The 17,954-nt window shown below is 41.5% G+C and overlaps 1 protein-coding gene across 11 annotated transcripts in view; it reads right to left on the reverse strand.

The window, feature by feature from the left end:
• Positions 1-17,954, reverse strand: part of Rnf144b (ring finger protein 144B) — a 163,725-nt gene that overhangs the window by 56,736 nt on the left and 89,035 nt on the right. For 7 of the 11 annotated variants that reach the window (XM_070024498.1, XM_070024488.1, XM_070024497.1 and 4 more), the window contains one exon: positions 6,486-6,686. In XM_070024498.1, coding sequence (XP_069880599.1) covers positions 6,486-6,650 — 165 coding nt within the window. In that variant the 5' untranslated portion in view covers positions 6,651-6,686. Of the gene's footprint in view, positions 1-6,485; positions 6,687-11,993; positions 12,223-14,870; positions 14,967-17,954 lie in introns of those variants that run through there. The other 4 variants (XM_070024495.1, XM_070024487.1, XM_070024494.1 and 1 more) reach the window with 2 other exon arrangements.

The raw sequence follows: 17,954 nt of genomic DNA on the forward strand, positions 1-17,954 counted from the left end.
TGTGCACTACACATTGAGCTGTTGAAAAAAAGCAGGCCCTGATCTGACTGTTCACCATTGTGTTCTAACCATCAGAATTATGCCTGACACAGTAAATATCTCTTGAATACATGACACCTGGGCAGCCATTGGGACCCCCACTTAGGAGACAAACCAAGGAAAGGGCTTCTTTCATGGGGTGAAGGTAAATAGAAGACCTAAGTTAAGCCTCCTTCTAATTCTAGCACTATGTCAAAGTCCTCAGGCCTTTACGTATGGTTTTCTGCTGCTGTTCTCTCCTCTCTTGCCACATTTCACTACTTGCTTTGAATAAGTGAGTGGTGAGCACTGGGTGTGGATGAGACCGTGGGTGTGAAGTAGCCAACACCTCCCTGAGTCACCACTAACCCATTTCCCATGCAGTAATTTGCTCTTACCCTTTAGATGCTACCTGATCTGCAAGCAGCTCTGTTGTCAGTGGAAAAATATAGCAGTTGACAGACATTTTAAACCAGTGACTTCACTGATAAGTGCAAGTCATCCTAGTATTATTATTATTACTTGTAACAGCTATAAACAGTGAGTATATTAGGGTAATTTTTTAAAGACAAAAATAAATTCACTTATTGTTGACCACCCAAAGCAAAGCATAAAGCTAACCTTGCAGGTTAGTAGATTGTAGATAAAATACAGAATAGTGTGTTCTTGCGTTTTGTGGGGTTTTTGTTGTTGCTGTTGTCATTCTTTGTGTTTTGTTTTGTGCTGGTACCATGACTGGAACTCAGAACCTGTCACTCTGGCTTAGTTTTTTTGCTCAAGGTTGGCACTTTATCGCATGAGCCACAGCTGCACTTCTGGTTTTTTGGTTGGTTAATTAGAGGTAAGAATATCTTGAATTTGTCTGCCCAGGCTGACTTCAAACTCGAATCCTCAGTTCTCAGCCTCCTAAGAAGCTAGGATCATGGGTGTGAGCCTCTGGTACCTTGTCAATTAAGTGTTTTGAGCAGGCAAAATTTCCATCTGCCCATCGAATAAGATCAGAGTATGAAGGAAACTGGAGAGATAGAGAATGTCAGAGCTAAAGGAAATACTGACGGTCACATGACCAGAAGAGAGGGACAGAAAAAAAGCTCTGTGACATTTGCCTGGAAGAGGAGGCCTCGTTATTTCTTGCAGATCCAGAGTTCTCCATGTACTTAAAGTGACACTATACTAACATGGCAACAAATAATTATACTATCATTATTATTATTACTATGCTTGGGGTAAGTAGCTCTTCCATCAGAAATGTGTTCATTGATTCACTCTTAAACTTTATTACTATCTTTATCCTGACCTGCTTCTGGAACTTTAGTTTCAAAAGGTAGCTGCAAGCCACACTTTGGGTAAACTCAATTCTTTTCCTATTCTTTCTTCTTCCTCATCTTCTCCTTTTCTTCCTTCTTTCCCTTCTCTTCTTCCTCCTCCTCTTCCTCTTCCTCCCCAGCTTTTTCCTCTCTCCCTCTCTTTGACTCCTAATTGCTAGTCTTTGGGTGTGAATTTGAAATAACCTATATATCACTTCTTTACAAAAAGCTAGAAGGGAAGCCAGTCATGGGCCTTACTTGCTCTACCATGTTGTACACTGGGGCACTGTCCCTTTATTTTTTTGCCCAATATTGACACCCTGCAACTTGAGTCACATCTTCACTTCTTGCTGGTTAATTGAAGATATAAGTCTCATAAACATCCTAGTCTGAGTTGACTTCAAACTGCAATTCTTGTATCTCAGTCTCCTGAGTAGATAGGATTATAGGCTTTCTACAACACTTTTGAATCTTTTTTAATTTTTTATCAGTCATGAGGCCTGAACTCTGGGCCTGGGTTCTATCCCTTGGCTCTTCAGCTCAAGGCTAGAGCTCTGCCACTTGAACCACAGCGCCACTTCCAGCTTTTTCTGCATATGTGGTGCTGAAGAATCGAACCCAGGGCCTCTTGCATGCAAGGCAAGCACTCTACCACTGAACCACCTTCCCAGCCCATTTAGTTATTTATTTATTTAGTTAGTTAGTTATTTTGGTGTCCAGTCCTGGGGCTTGAACTTAAGGTCTGGGGGCTGTCATGAGCTTCTTTCGCTCAAGGCTAACATTCTACCACTTGAGCCACAGCTCTACTTCTGGTGATAAGAGTCTCAAAGGACTTTCCTGCCTAGGTTGGCTTTAAACTGTGATCCTCAGATCTCAGCCTCCTGAGTAGCTAGGATTACAGGTAGGAACCATTGCTGCCCAGCTCTACACCATTTTTGAACGACGGAAAAATGGAACACAGAAAGGAAAGGGAGTCAGAAGGAGAGGAAGGGGAGTTCAGTTTACCATGAACTTAGCACTGAGCTAGATGCTTTCCTAGAATTCTTTTGATGCCTCCCAAAAGAACCTGAGACAGGTATTACTTGTTTCTCCATCCTCCATCTTTCAAGCAAAAAATCTCAGTGTTAGAGAAGCTAAAGTTGTCCAAAGTCACATACCAGTAAATGGCAGAGCATGAGCAGTAGTCTCAGACTTCCTGATTCTATATCTGGGCCTTTAGCACTATATTCATATGGCAGTGGAAAAATGGTAATAAGGCAGAAAAATGGCATTTCTTTCCCTAGTATAGACATGAGTTAGAACCCAGGAAAGAAGAAATCACTTCCAGTCACCAGCCTGTGTGTGTGCGCACACACACGTACACACTGCACAGGTACACATGATGCAGATCTTCCAGAACTGAAAATGCTTCCCAGGGTATCTGTTCACTTTTCTTAAAGGTCACTCAACAGGCCCTAAGGGAAAGAAGGGTTTGGTCTAAAACGTTTTTATATTTCCTCTCACTTTTTAAACATTGGAAAATCTATTTGGCTCAGAGAAATGAATAGTAAAAAGAGTTCTAACTACCTAGAGCCAATAAACCGTAATGGAAAATAAGGGCGAGAATACGGCTGACTTTATTTTCTTTTCACTCTGCACATCCCGTCTTTAATCTGAAAGGCAAATAGGCCATACCCAACATACACCTTCTTTTCAGGTGAAATTATCTAGGTTATAAAAACAAGCAACAACTGTGTCTTCATTATTCCTTAGTTCACAGCAGACAAATATAGTAGCCAAAATAAATCAGAGGCTAATACTGTCCACAAGCCAGTAAATCCAAAGAATTTTCACAGCCTGACATTCTAGTCTGTAATCAGAAGGTACAGAATTGAAGATAGCAGTTCATTCAAAGCCAGCCTGGGCAGTAAAATCTATGGTACTCTTGTATCCAATTAACTATGGAAAAGCAGGTAGTGGAGCTATGGCTCAAGTGGTAGAATACTAGCTGTGAGCAAAAAAGCTTAGGGACAGCACCCAGGCCCTGAGTTCAAGACCCTAGATCAGCATGTATACACATCCACATAAACACACAAACACACACACACACACACACACACACACACACACACACACACTACACAAAGTCAATGGCCAAGTTAGATCTCACATCAACGCATCTGGCACTTTCAAAGTATGTTAAACCCATATCTACAGCACCCTGAAGAATCCAACCTAGCACTTTCATTTTACAAATGAGAAATCTGAGGTCCAAAGATCATCTGCCTAACCACACAGCTGAGCAGGGCAGAGCTAGAACTGGAACTCAGTGGCCTTGGAAGCAGAAAGAACTTAAGCTCTCAGCAAAACGGTCAGGGATGTCAGTAGGGAAGATGGGACAAAGATTTGGTGTTTACAAAGCTTCATTAAATCCATGAATAGACACGGCATAGCACCGAATCTAGCAGGAAGACCAACACTTGCAGATTTCCCCTGGGGTGGAGATGGGGGAATTCTTAGTAAAACCATCTCAGACACATTACACAGGAGAAATCTTTCCAACCCAATGTTTGTATGAAAAAAAGTAAGATTATTTTTTTCAGTCTTGAAAACACAGAAGTCTTTGAATTGAGTGCAAATTAAATGAAGTCTACAGGTGTTAGACACATTTTAACAGTTTTTCTTAAAAAAAAAAAAAAAAGATGAGGATGGGGCTGGGAAGGTGGCTCAGTGGTAGAGCGCTTGCCTTGCATGCCTGAGGCCCTGGGTTCGATTCCTCAGCACCACATAAGCAAAAAGAAAAAGCCGGAAGTGGCGCTGTGGCTCAAGTGGTAAAGCGCTAGCTTTGAGCTGAAGAGCTGAGGGACAGCGCCCAGGCCCAGAGTTCAGGCCCCATGACCAGTCCCCCCCCCCAAAAAAAAAAAAGAGGAGGAAAAAGAAATGGAGAAGAAAGAAGAAGTGGAAGAGGAGGAAAAGGAAAAAAATATATATGTTACTCAGGCTCTGGTGGCTCATGCCTGAATCCTAACTACTCAGGAGGCTAAAATCTGAGGATTACTGTTCAAAGCCAGCCCAGGCAGGAAAGTCCATGAAACTCTTATCTCCAATTAACTACCAGAAAACCAGAAGTGGTGCTGCTCAAAGTGGTAGAGTGCTAGCCTTGGACAAAAGAGCTTAAGGACAGCACACAGACCCCACAACAAAGAAAGGAAGGAAGGAAGGAAGGAAAGAAGGAAGGAAGGAAGGGAGGGAGGGAGGGAGGGAGGGGGGAGGGAGGGAGGGAAAGAGAAAGAAAGAAAGAGAAAAGAGAGAGAAAGAAAGAAAGAGAGAGAGGAGGGAGGGAGGAAGGAAGGAAAGGAAGGAAGGAAGGAAGGAAGGAAGAAAGAAAGAGAGAGAGAGAGGGGGAGGGAGAGAGGGAGGGAGGGGGAGGGAGAGAGGGAGGGAGGGAGGGAGAGGAAGGAAGGGAGGGAGGGAGGGAGGGAGGGAGGGAGGGAGACAGAGAGAGAAATTTAAAGTAGCATTTCAGACAAATCTAATTCTCCCAGTTGCAAATTTACAAATACTCATGTAACCATAGACATGCAGCTATTTTGGTAGATCCTAGGTAATAGAAGCCAGGGGAGGTTCATGCTTACAACTACAAAACATTCCAAAATTGGAAAAACACCAAAAGATATCAAGCCATTTGACTTTCTGCATTTGAGGCCTCTCTCACGATGAGGACACATGAATCTAGATAACAGAATGATCTCATTACATGAACTCCTACCTTCAAGTCACTGAAGGAGAAATGAGAAGCACTTGTGCTATGTTTAATTAGGAACTTCATAAAATCTATAGAAATAATGATATGTCAGCATGAGCTTCTTGTGAACATGAAATACCTTTGTTTGATACACAGACTTGAATGCTGCATTATGACATCTCATAGCAAGAAAACGGAATTCTATATCCTGCTTTTAAACACCAGTCCCCCTCGGAGAAAAATTTCCACCCTGGTTTCCACTAAATGTTGCTTCTGACTCATGTGTTTCAAGGATTAGCAAAGGTTAGAAACGTGTCTGAGAAAGATGGAGAAATCATCCTTTCTGAAGGATATCAGAAACAAAGTAAGACCAAAGGAGGAAGTGGCGCTGTAGCTCAAGTGGTAGAGCGCTCGCCTTGAGCTGAAGAGCTGAGGGACAACGCCCAGGCCCAGAGTTCAAGCCCCACGACCAACAAAAAAAAAAAAAAAAAGAAAAGGGGAGAGCAAAGTTTAAACTTTAAGAAAAAAAAAAAAAGTAAGACCAAAGGAAATGGAAGTTGTTCTAGAACAACCAAGCCATTTCCTTGCTATAAAGCAAGAAAGGCAGGCAAGATGAGGAAGGAGCAGCATCTATCTGGCTCCTCCAAGGGGCCTGCTTCTGAATATCATGAAAACTCACCCTACACTCCCGCGGTTCATGCCTGTAATCCTAGAGACACAGGAGGCTGAAATCTGAGGATCCTAGTTTGTGGCTAACCCAGGCAGACAAATCTAAGAGACAATCTCCAATGTCTTCAGTAAAAAAGCCTGAAGTGAATGTTTGGCTCAAGTGGTAGAACACCAGCCTTCAGAAAAAAAAAATGCTAGGCCAACGCTTGAGGTCCTGAGTTCAATCCCAATACCAGCACAAGAAGGGAAGAGAGGGGGAGGGAGGGAGGGAGGGAAGAAATATGACAAAGCAAAAACTTATATATCATGATCTTTGTAGGAGAGGAGCAAGTATATGATGAAAATGTATGACAAACTGTTTCCCTGATTTCTCTATCACTCAAACTCTCTGGCAGCTTCTCCGAGATGACAATTAACTAAAATATGGTGACGGTTCTCTCTTTTTCTCCCCATCCTTCCACACCCCCCAACTTTGCCCATTTTGTTACAACCTGAATACTCTTTTATTTCTTATAGAGAATAGACTACTTATCCAATCAATTACATTTCATATACACATATCTCATCTGCACATTGTATTTCAGATACTCATTCTATTTATTAAAGAAGAACAGTAAACATTGCATTTCCTATGGCATATCCAGAGCAGGATAATACCATAACAAACCTAGGCTTCCCAATAAGCTACAGAAATGGCTCCTGGACTTCTATAATCCCCCCCTCCCCCTTTGAACTTGCTCATCATGAAAGCATCCTGGGAGACTTACAGCTGTACAGAAGATACACTGGCATTCTTGGAGTGTAGTCATCTTGTCCACAGACTGTTCACACAGGCAGAGCTTGCAAGTGATGAGGGGGGCCGGAGACAGGTCTCCAGGTGCTGGATTTTCAGCTGTCATGGTGAGATACTGGAACCCAGTATCCGAAGCCATTAGTCTGTCTTCAGCCCTCTTCAGTCTCCTTAGCCCCTACACAAAGATCCAAAGCAGAAGGTATTATACCCATTGGTACCGCAGGTGTTATTTCCCAAACTCAATTGGAGAACCAACTGAGCAAATCCTCACCTTCAATGATTTCTCAAAGTACAGCTAATATATTTCTGAGAACCAAAGAATGAGGAGTTTGCTATCTTGGCAAGGTGTTGAGCACTGAAATTTAAGCTGACCTCACTGGGCTGTCCTGATTCATATCACCCAAGCTGTGAGACTTAGAAGGTTGGGGGGAGGTCATGGGAAACGGTCAAGGTTACAACGTTTCATTTGGATGCGATTAAGAGTTTGGGAAATCTACCCTATAGCATGGTTAATTTTCTCACCACAAAAGGGGGGGGGGGGGGACGGCCAGACACCTGATGGTTCGTGCCTGTAATCCTAGCTACTCAGGAAGCTGAGATGTGAGGATCACAGTTTAAAGCCAGCCAAGGCAGAGATGTCCCCGTGAGACTCTTATCTCCAATTAACCACTAACAAAACAGAAGTAGCACTATGGCTTCAGTGGTAGAATGCTAGCCTTGAGCACAAAGAGGTTCATGGACAGTGCCCAGGCCCTGAGTTCAAGCCCCACAACTGACACACAAAAAAAGATTATGTAAGGTGATGATGTTAATTAGCTTAATTTACTCACTTCGAATGTGTATACAATATATCAAAGTATCATATTGCATATCATAACCATAGATGATTCTTTATTTGTCAATTATACCTTAAGTCTGACAGCGAAAAGAGGGGATTACTACTATAACTAAACATGCCACTTGGGAATTGAACCATTACAACCAATTAAACAGATATTTAAAACAGGGTGTCACTTGAAAAAAGTGGTTAAAGAATTACCAGATGGGTTAGGGGGAGGGTGTCGCTCTCAGTAGCAGAGCACTTGCCTACAATACACAAGATCCTGAAATGAAGCTCCAGCACCACCAAAAGAAAAAAAAATAACTATTCCCATAAGATCTAACAATTTTACTTCTAGGTCTATGCTTAAAGTACTGAAATCAGAGACAAAAAATACCTGGATATCTACGTTCCTAACAGCTTTAGTCATAAATAGCCAAAAGGTAAAAATAATCCAACTACTCAACAACAGACAAATATACAAAATATATTGGGCTGGGAAGGTGGCTCAGTGGTAGAGCGCTTGCCTTGCATGCATGAGGCCCTGGGTTCGATTCCTCAGCACCACATAAGCAAAAAGAAAAAACCCGGAAGTGACACTGTGGCTCAAGTGGTAGAGCACTAGCCTTGAGCTGAAGAATTGAGGGACAGCGCCCAGGCCCAGAGTTCAGGCCCCACGACCGGACCCCTCCTCCCCCAAAAATACAAAAGATAGTATTTACCTACAATAAACTATTAGACAACCCTCAAAAGAAACAAAATAGCTAGGTGCTGGTGGCTCACACTTTTAATCCTAGTAACTCATAATGCTGAGAACTGAAAGTTCTCAAGTTAGCTCAAGTAGACAAGTCTGAGACTCTTATCTCCAATTAATCAGCAAGAAAACAAAAATAAAGTTATGGCTTAAGTGGGTGGTAAAGCACCAGCCTTGAGTGGAAAAGCCAAGCAATCCAGAGTTAAAGTCCCCATACCGGCACAAAAAGAGGAAGGGAGGGAGGGAGGGAGGGAGGGGAGGAAAGGAAGGAAAGGAAGGAAGAAAAGGAAGGAAGGAAGGAAGGAAGGGAAGAAGGAAGGAAGGGAATAAGGGAGGGAGGAAGGGAGGGAGGAAAGAAGGAAATATAGGAGGGAGGGAGGAAAGGGGAGGGAAGGAGGGGGATGGGAGAGAAGGGGAGGGGAAGGAAGAGGAGAAGGAGGGGGAGGGGAAGGGAGGGAAGGGAAGGGAAGGGAAATTCTGATATCAGCTATAATAGATGAATCTTGAGAAGACATTATGCTAACTAAAAAGCCAGACTGAAAATAGAAAATACTATGATTCCATTTACTGGAGGTACCTAGACTTGTAAAAGAGATTAAAAGAAGACCAGAGAAGAATGGAGAGGGGGACTTAAGAGTTACTCTTTGATGACCACAGAGTACACCACTTAGGATGATGAAAGTTCTGGAAATGGACAGTGGCGATGGTTGCACAGTGCTGCGAATGTATTTGATGCTGCCGAATCATACAGCCAAAATGGTTGAAATCGGAGTTTTATGCTATGTACATTTTATCCAGTTTTAAAGAGTATCACAGTGTGCACTGTGTACCTTCACACATACTGCTTCATTTAAACTTTTGCAACTATAAAAATTGTTTTCTTTATTTTATAGATTCATTGAGATGCTGATAAATTAAGTCATCTGCCAATGCTCCCAGAGCTGGGATGTGTCACAACACAACACAAATCTATCTTTTGGATAAGCCCAGGACCTCATGTCTTACAACTGGGCCTGCCCCCCACATGGACACTACAAGGAGAGGTGAGGTGGGGGAAGAGAGGAAAAAGATGAAGCCCTTGACTGCAGCTATCACTGAGGTGCATAAATAAAATTTGTCTCTCTACGTAAGAGATCTTTATTAGAAATAGTGGTGGAGATGGGAGGGCAGGGATGGTAGGGGAAAAACAAAGGAGGAGGCAACAATGCTTGATAAGAAATGTACTCATTACCTTGCTCATGTAATTGTAACCCCTCTGTACTATATTTTCACAATAAAAAACTTATTAATAAAAAAATTGAAAAAATGAGAAAAATGGAAAAAATGCAACCAGATGTTTCAATGAGTTTGCTTCTAATTTAAGATCTTTATCTTTTGAAGCGGTGAAAATAATCTTCCAGCATACATTTATATCATACCAAGAAAGTCATGCTCTGATTAAAGAAAAAATCAAATAAGTGTCTTTAACATCCATTTTCCTGCATGAGGAACAGTTAAGTTTCTGTCTCTTTATCCATCTTCCTACTTTAACTGTCATTCCTAGGATCAACCCTTACTAAAACTTTTTTAAAAGAGAGAACCATGGATTCCTACTATTGTCAAAAAATGTGGCCAATTCTATTCAGTTCTGGCATTGAAGTAATTACAAATATCTCTCCCCTATGAGAACAAATCCCATTTTTGGCAAAAAGAAATTGTATAGTAATAGTTGCTACCTAGTTGTACCATTGTCTCAAGACAGTCAAGTGTTGCTTGACAATTAATAGAGATATATCCTAAGAAGTGGGTCACTGGGTGATTTTGTTGTGTGAGCATTATACAGTGTACTTACACAAACCTGGATGGAAGAGACTACCACAACCTAATATATATATATATATATATATATATATATATATATGTATATATATGTATATGTATATATAAATATAAATATAATGTATGTATGTATATATTATATATACATATATACTATAGTCCATACATATATTCTATTTATATATGGTATATATAGCAATACATATGATTAATGTCTATTATATATGTGTATATATACAATACATAATAATTTATTTGTATCACAGAATAACACAATTGTGTTGGATAGTGAATGGTTTAACATTAGTGCACTCTACACTAACATTGAAAAGCAAAGCGAACACATAAACTATTCCCGTAGTCACATCCTCATCGTCAGTCATTCGGTACTGCATATACTGGCACATACTATACTCAAATGTGACTGACAATACTGAAGGACTGATTATACTAGCATCACACAAACAAGAGTAATATACTGACTGACAACATATGACAGCTTTGACTAGGTAGCAGGAAATATTCAGGTTCATTGTAATATTATGGACTACTAACCTAAGTGTAATCCCTCATAGATCAAAAACATCAGAATGATGTTCTTGATCAGTACAAAAAGTACAAAAAAAAAAAAAAAAAGCAGGGAGGAAACAAACTGGATTCCATAGAACAAAAAAATAACTGACATAATCTTTGCTTGTCAACTTGCTGACGTCAGTTAATAGCATTTAAGATGCTTCCTGTTTTCTCCAAGTAATAACAGAAGACTTGACTCAAAATCAAATGGGAAGCTAACCAATGATTAGCTTTCAATATGGAAGACATGGACATATTTCTTAGCAAAAGTCCAACGCGATGCAAGATATCATGTGCTTATTCCACTCACTACTGAAAAGCTATAATCCAAGAGCAAATTAAAGGTTCAACATGCACACCAGGTTTAGGATGTTGAGATATAAGACTTCTCTTTAGACCCATTTTGTTTACAAAAATGAAAAGAATTGCAAGCTTCCCCATAAGTGGCACTTGTGATTGAGGGAGACAGGAAGGAAGCCGTGTATTTCAATGAGCGATACACAGTGACCCCTCAAGAAGTACCTCCATTTCTCTGTGACGGGAGCACCAATGTTCTCAAGTGAGGCCTTTTAGCCATTTTCAAGCAATGCATTCAAAAAATAAGAGGCTTTATCAAACTGACACAGTGTAAGAAATACTATAGTAGATGGGGGGGGGAGGAGGGCAGTTCAAAGTTAATAGACTCTGGCCAGTTCCCCTCCATTCCCTCTCAGCCTCTCAGACACCATCACAAAGCTCAAGGCTACACCGTACATGGATGGGTATCCAGCCCTTTGGGTTCCTACTTTGGGCAAAGTAAACAATGAGTGCTTTAAAAAAATGACATACAGCAGACATGTAATAGAAGAAGGAAGAAAGGAGAAGAGAGGAGAAAAAAGGGAGGAAAAGGATGAAGGGACCAATTTTAGGAGAAGAACAACTAGTCGTAGAGCTAGGCTTAATAAGAGGCTGAGAACAGGATAGCAGTTCAGGGCTAACCTGGGCAAAATGGAAACAAGACCCCATATCAACCAATCCAATAAGGGGGGTATGGTGGCATGTATCTGTAATCCCAGCCAGGTAGGAGATAGAAGGATTATAGCCAAGGCTGGTCTAAGCAAAAATGCCAGGCCTTATGCAAAAAAATGATTAAAGCCAAAATGGCAATGGCTCAAGTGCTAGAGTACCCACCCAACAGGTACAAAGCACTGAGCTTGAACCTCAGTACTACCAAAAAAAAAAGTATCTAACAGAAATCTTTTTGCCATGGTTCATCAAAAATCAAGCTTTTGGTAAACAGGAAAATCATGAGGTCCTGTCATGAATTTCCCCTAGTTGATATGCTGGGAATTGCTCCAAAGTTTCCTAGTATTTCTTCATGAACGTTCAAAGATTCAGTCTCTCCACCTGAAGCCACCAATAGCAGAACTTTGCCCTTCCACCCCAGCCATCTAATAAAGGGCCTAAAGCTCAGAAGGGTCTCCCAGGGACTGCGGCCACACCCTCGGCTGGCTTCCCCAGCCTCTCACAGACCACACCTTCAGGTATTCAGGCAAGTCAGGCCATTCCCCTCCAGGTTTCAAGGCAAATCTTCCTTCCAGAGAGACTCCAATCTCACTGGTTTACACACCTACTTGACTTGTTTTGCCTCATACCTCACATTTTTCTTTTGAAATGTAAGATTTTAAAAAAAAAGGACTTGAATTATCCACCCTACCACTCCATTTTAAAAGGTAACAAGTCTAATTACTTTTACAGTTATTACAGTTGCAACGGTACCTCTCATTGGGTGTCTAGAATCCTGGGGAAAAAAGAATTTTGGCATACAGAGGCATGTTAGGAAAAAGAGAAATCTGGCAGCTGCCTTAGGGTTTCATCTCTCTAAGGCTGGTGGGCTGTTTTACTTGCCTACATAGACCCAGATGTAGCTGGGCTATGTGACTGGAAGGAAGGAAAGCCACTGGAAACACTCTGATTTTCCACCAAATTCCCAGGCAAGGAAAACCCGCCCTTCTATCTGCTTCAAGAGTCTGATAGGAAAGAAGAAGAAAGTGATTTTTCCCTGTGTGCTTTATATAGAATTGCCAAAGAAAGGAATATTTCGACACTCCACTAACAAGCCCAGGATGGATAAGAAATTTTCATATGCTGCTGGCAGCCAGAAAAAGGAATCTGTTCCAAAAATGCAGAGACTGAGAGAAACAATGATCAGAGTATTTTTTTAACCACTGGAGCTTATGCCTATTGGATTCTCCAAAAGCAAAACACAAAAGATTATGTAGTTTGAAAAGATAGTGTATTTAGACACTTCTCTAGCTAGTTAGACCTTTTTATAGTATGTTGCAAAAACTTTAAAATTCAGATAAACTAACAAGAGGACTCACCAAAGAGAACAAGGGACATAGAAAGCTAGTAACAGGAATTGGATATTTCTGTTATAACAATGTAAGTAAAAACCCAGCTGATCTATGCCGAGGTCTTGATTCTGGATTATACTGTACAAGCTCGTAACCCAAGAAAAAGTGATTAAAAACAAAAGAAGAGAAACATGGATACTTTCAAAATGTTTCTATGCCCTTGCAAAGCACCCTGGGAAGTAGCATCCTATGAAGTAGATGGAATAACAGATTTGTGAATACCTGACTGCAAGAGGGAGCTAGCAGAGAGAAGCGTTTCAGGAAGGGTAGGTGATGGGCAATTGAGGCTGAACCACTGTTCAGTAATTCCCCAGAAGTCAACATTCTAGTTAGAGTTGAAAGAAGATCCTATGTTTGCCTTATTAAGAAGGCTCTTCCAATCTAGGTGTGGCAGAGCAGACCCATAATACCAGCTACTGTGGAGGTATAAGTAGGAGAATCCTGTTCAAGGCTGGCCCCAAGACCCTATCAAAATACACTAAAGCAAAAAGGGCTGGGGGGCATGGGCTAACATTTGCCTAGCAAGAATGAGGTCCTGAGTTCAATCCCCAGTATCTCCAATAAAATGGAAGGGAAGGAGAGAGAGACAGAGAGAGGGGGGAGGGAGGGAGGGAAAGAGAAAGGAGGGAGGAAGGAAGGGAGGGAGGAAGGGAGGAAGGAAGGGAGGGAGGAAGGGAGGGAGGAAGGGAGGGAGGAAGGAAGGGAGGAAGGAAGGAAGGAAGGAAGGGAGGAAGGAAGGAAGGAAGGAAGGAAGGAAGGAAGGAAGGAAGGAAGGAAGGAAGGAAGGAAGGAAGGAAGGAAGGAAGGAAGGAAAGGCCAACACCAGCTAAAAACAATGCACCAGGCAACCAGGTTCCAATTTGAAAACTTAATATGAAAATCCCTTGGGGGTAGGGAAGGTGGCTCAGTGGTAGAGTGCTTGCCTCGCATGCATGAGGCCTTGGGTCCAACTCCTCAGCACTACATAAACAGAAAAAGCCAGAAGTGGTGCTGTGACTCAAGTGGTAGAGTGCTAGCCTTGAGCTGAAGAGCTGAGGGACAACTCCTAGGCCCAGAGTTCAAGCCCCATGACTGACAAAAAAATGAAAGAAAGAAAGAAAATCCCTTGGTACCCAATGGGCATTGGTTCCAGGCCATGTATACTAAAGTCCAAGGACACTGAAATCCCTAATATAAAATTACATAATACCATACGTTACCTATGTACAAACCCTCCTTTATACCTTAAATCATTTCTAGATTACTTATAGCATCAAATACACTGAAAATATATCAATAACCACCATACTGAATTGCTTAGAGAAGAAAGACAAGGGAAAAAAAATCTGCACCTGATCAGTACAGAGGCAAATGTTTTTTCTGGACACCTTAAGCTGGATCCACTACGGTGGAACCAGTGTATATAGATGGCCCGCTGTGTGACATTAACCTTTGCACCCCTGCCTGGTAGATTAGTCCTTTCAGCCCTGGATGTTTGTAAGAGAAGCTGTTGGAGACCCAAAGGATGCTGGCTGAGGTCAGTGAAGTGCTGACCTCCATCAGCAAGCTTCACCCTGAATACAGGCTACCATAGAAGACAAACTTGCTGTCTGGTCACAGTACCAAGACCAGTGGAGAGGGCAGTGAGTGTGCTGTTCAATAGGGCAAGGACTTCCCATTAAGCCCTCCGTCCTGGTCAGCATGTGCTTATACTCCCTGCTGGCATCTCTGCCTGGTGTTCTGGTCATTCAGGGACAAGATGAACTAGTGTATATCAGAAACAGCAAACCAGCTCGACTGTGTGCCACGGGAGAGCCAGAACAGATGGAATGTGGGCTGCCGCAGCAGCAGTCAGCAGTTACTACAGTATAGTTTTTATCTATGTAATTACTCTTTAAATGAATAATGCTCAAGGCCAGGGGGTACCCCCAGCATGCTATCAGTCATAATATTCTTTGTCATTATTTCAATAATAATATATATTAAAAAAATATGTGAAAGAAGTAAATATTCACCTACTCGGGGTACGGTAGGAGGCGGGGCGGTCAAACATAGCTTGTCCTTGTGCCTCGCAGGATAAGGCAGGGCCCTTCCATCCTCTTCACTGTTTGCTGGCTTCGTTTAAAGGAAATCAAGAGATGAAAAAAAATAACTCAGGCTGGGCACCGGTGGCTCATGCCTGTGATCCTAGCTACTCCAGAGAGATCTGAGATGTGAGAATTGTGGCTCAAAGCCAGCCCAGGCAGGAAAACTCTGTGTGACTCTTATCTCTACTTAACCACCCAAAAGCCAGAAGTGGAACTGTGGCTCAAGTGGTAGAGTGCTAGTCTTGAGCAAAAAAAAAGAAAGCTCGGGGACTGTGCCCAGGCCCTCAGCTCAAACTCCAGGACTGGCACACACATAAAAATACAGCACTACAGCACACAATGCCTTAGTTTTAGTATCTTCATCACAACGATCAACAATTTCCAGGATCGCATAAGATCATAGCTTCAAGCTAGGCAGGCAGTTTGCATTTATAATCCAAGCTATTCCAGAGGTTGAGATCTGAGGATCATGTTTCTAAGCCACTTCAAGCAATAAAATCCATGCGATTCTTATCTCCAATTAACTACCAAAAAACTGGAAGTGGAGCTGTGGCTCAGGTAGTAAAGCACTAGCTTTGATCACAAAAAACTCAAAGACACTGCCCAGGCCCAGAGTTCAACCCCCAGGACTCAAAACAAACAAACAAACAAAAACAAATGGGCTGGACACCAGTGGCTCAGATTTGTAATCCTGGCTACTCAGGTGGCTGAGATCTGAGGACTGTGTGCCACACAAATTCAGATGGTATATATGGCTTCTTGATTTACTCCTAGGGGAAGAGTGAACACAGGTATATGAGGTAGCTGCCCATGTGACACCACCTCATAGTTTATAGCAATTCTTTTTAAAAGTAAGTAGAAAGAGTACACCCTCAAGTAACAAGAAAAAAGCAGAAGATGAATACATAAATCAGCAACATAGTCATGTATTACTAGCATCAAATATTAACTACTGAACGTAATTCTATGTGCTATATTTTGTATGTGTGTACCAGCTTTGATTACAGAGCCTCAAGCTCTTAACTCCCTTGTTCATGGCTGGCAATCTGCCACTTGAACCATGTCTCCTGTTGGCATTTTTGCTGGTTAATTGGATATGGACTCTTGATTTCTGTCTGGGCTGTCTTCGAGCAGCCATCCTCCAGGTCAGCAATCTGAGTAGCTGGAATTGTACATGTGAGCCACCAAGACTCAACCTGCACGTATTGTACTTTTATGCAACTGGCATTGCAGTCAGTTTGTTTACACCAGAACCCCTCCAAATACACCAGGAATTCCTGGCACTAATGGACATGACATCACTAGGCAATAAGAAGGACTATAGGACCTTTACAACATACAGAGTCCACCATGAACAAAACTTGGCTACACAGAGCATGGTTGGTGTCCCTGTTAACCACTGTGTATAGAAATGACAGGTATTCTTTTAGAAAACAATAGCTTAAATACAAACTAGAACTAAAAAATTTTCATTTTCTAAAGAATTTCTTTGCTTTTTAAAATTACATTATGGATTAAAATTAGAAAAAAAACTATTAGAAATTAGGCTGAAATATGTTCAAATGTTTTAATGAGCTATAACTTTATTTTATGTATTTTATTACACTAGTATTGAGGCTTGAACTCAGGGCTTTGAATTCTCAGTTCTGGCCCTATACCACTTCTGCCACACCTTCACTTCTGGCTTTTTGCTAGTTCATTGTAGATAAGAGTCCTTCAAAATGTATCTTCCCAGATCTGAGAATCTTAGCCAACCTGGGAAGACATTAACCTCATATCTTCACCTCGAAGCGGCTAGGATTACAGGTGAAAGTTACCAGTGCCCAGCTAAGATCTAATCATTTTTATTCTTTCCCTATAAAAATACATATAGAGGAGATATGTAAACCTGGCCCACAACATGTAAAGCTAACTATAAAACTCTAAAATACTAGCATCTGAGGCATCAATTTTTAACATTTGCAAAATGATCATTTTTCTTTTAAAAAAAAAAAGCCTTTTTTCTTGTCTTTGCTTCATGCTCTCATTATACCACAGGGTAGGGCCCTAGAGGTAGAAATCCATTGCAGTTGTCTTACACCACAAAGTTATCAAGGAAAGTGGGAGGGCATATGAGAGTAACAGCTCTTGGCGTATTCTTGGCATTGTGATTTTGCACTCACCACTGCGCCCAACCCACTCCTTTTGAATCAGTGCTTCTCCCACAGTTATTCCTACAGCTCTGCTGAATAATCCTCAACCTCCCTGCCTGGCAATACAACAAAGCCCAGAAGCAAGAAGGAACCCCACTTACAGGCAGGTCTGACAATGATGTAATTAACAGATCTAGGAGAAACAGAATTGCAGAAAGCCACATAGAGCAAGACTCAGACTGACTTCTCAGGTTCCAATATTACTAGGAAAACTATAGTCAACTAAAGTATAAAATCAGATTTTTTTTTCCTCCAAGTGAAGAAAAGCATATGTAAATATGCTTTAAAATATGCTAAAAAAAAAAAAGCTGAAAGCTTCACATGGCAAATTTAACTAGACACATTTTTTTAAAACTAGTTTGGAAGAGGATTCTCCACCTTCCCACACTGGGTGAGATTCAGGGTGGGTATTTTTATATGCCTTCGCCAAATGAGATTTTATAACAGGAATCCATATGCAGGAAACAAAGTCAACCCACAAAGAACCAACTGCCGCACATGTTAGCTGGTAGAGTATTACAAGAGGTGAAACCCGGGCCTACTTATGGGCTGAGGAGATAGGTTGTCAACAGAGGATTTCATATAATCCTATACAGGAGGATATACCTGGGGATAGATGGTTTCAGCCACAAGTCCATCAAACAGAAGGGCGAGTTATCTTATTCTATCTTCCCAAGAAAACCAAAGGGCAAATTGGCCAAGGGAACAGACTCAAACTCATGACTTCAAAGGAACAGCTTTCAAAATATGTCCTTGATCACTATTACAAGCTATGGAATCAGAACTATCTCCAGCTATGAATAGCGGACATGTATTTCATTTAA

The sequence above is a fragment of the Dipodomys merriami genome, unplaced genomic scaffold (assembly GCF_024711535.1).
Source record: "Dipodomys merriami isolate MVZ:Mamm:240054 unplaced genomic scaffold, mDipMer1.0.p SCAF_16, whole genome shotgun sequence".
In the NCBI taxonomy this organism is placed as follows: Eukaryota; Metazoa; Chordata; class Mammalia; order Rodentia; family Heteromyidae; genus Dipodomys; species Dipodomys merriami.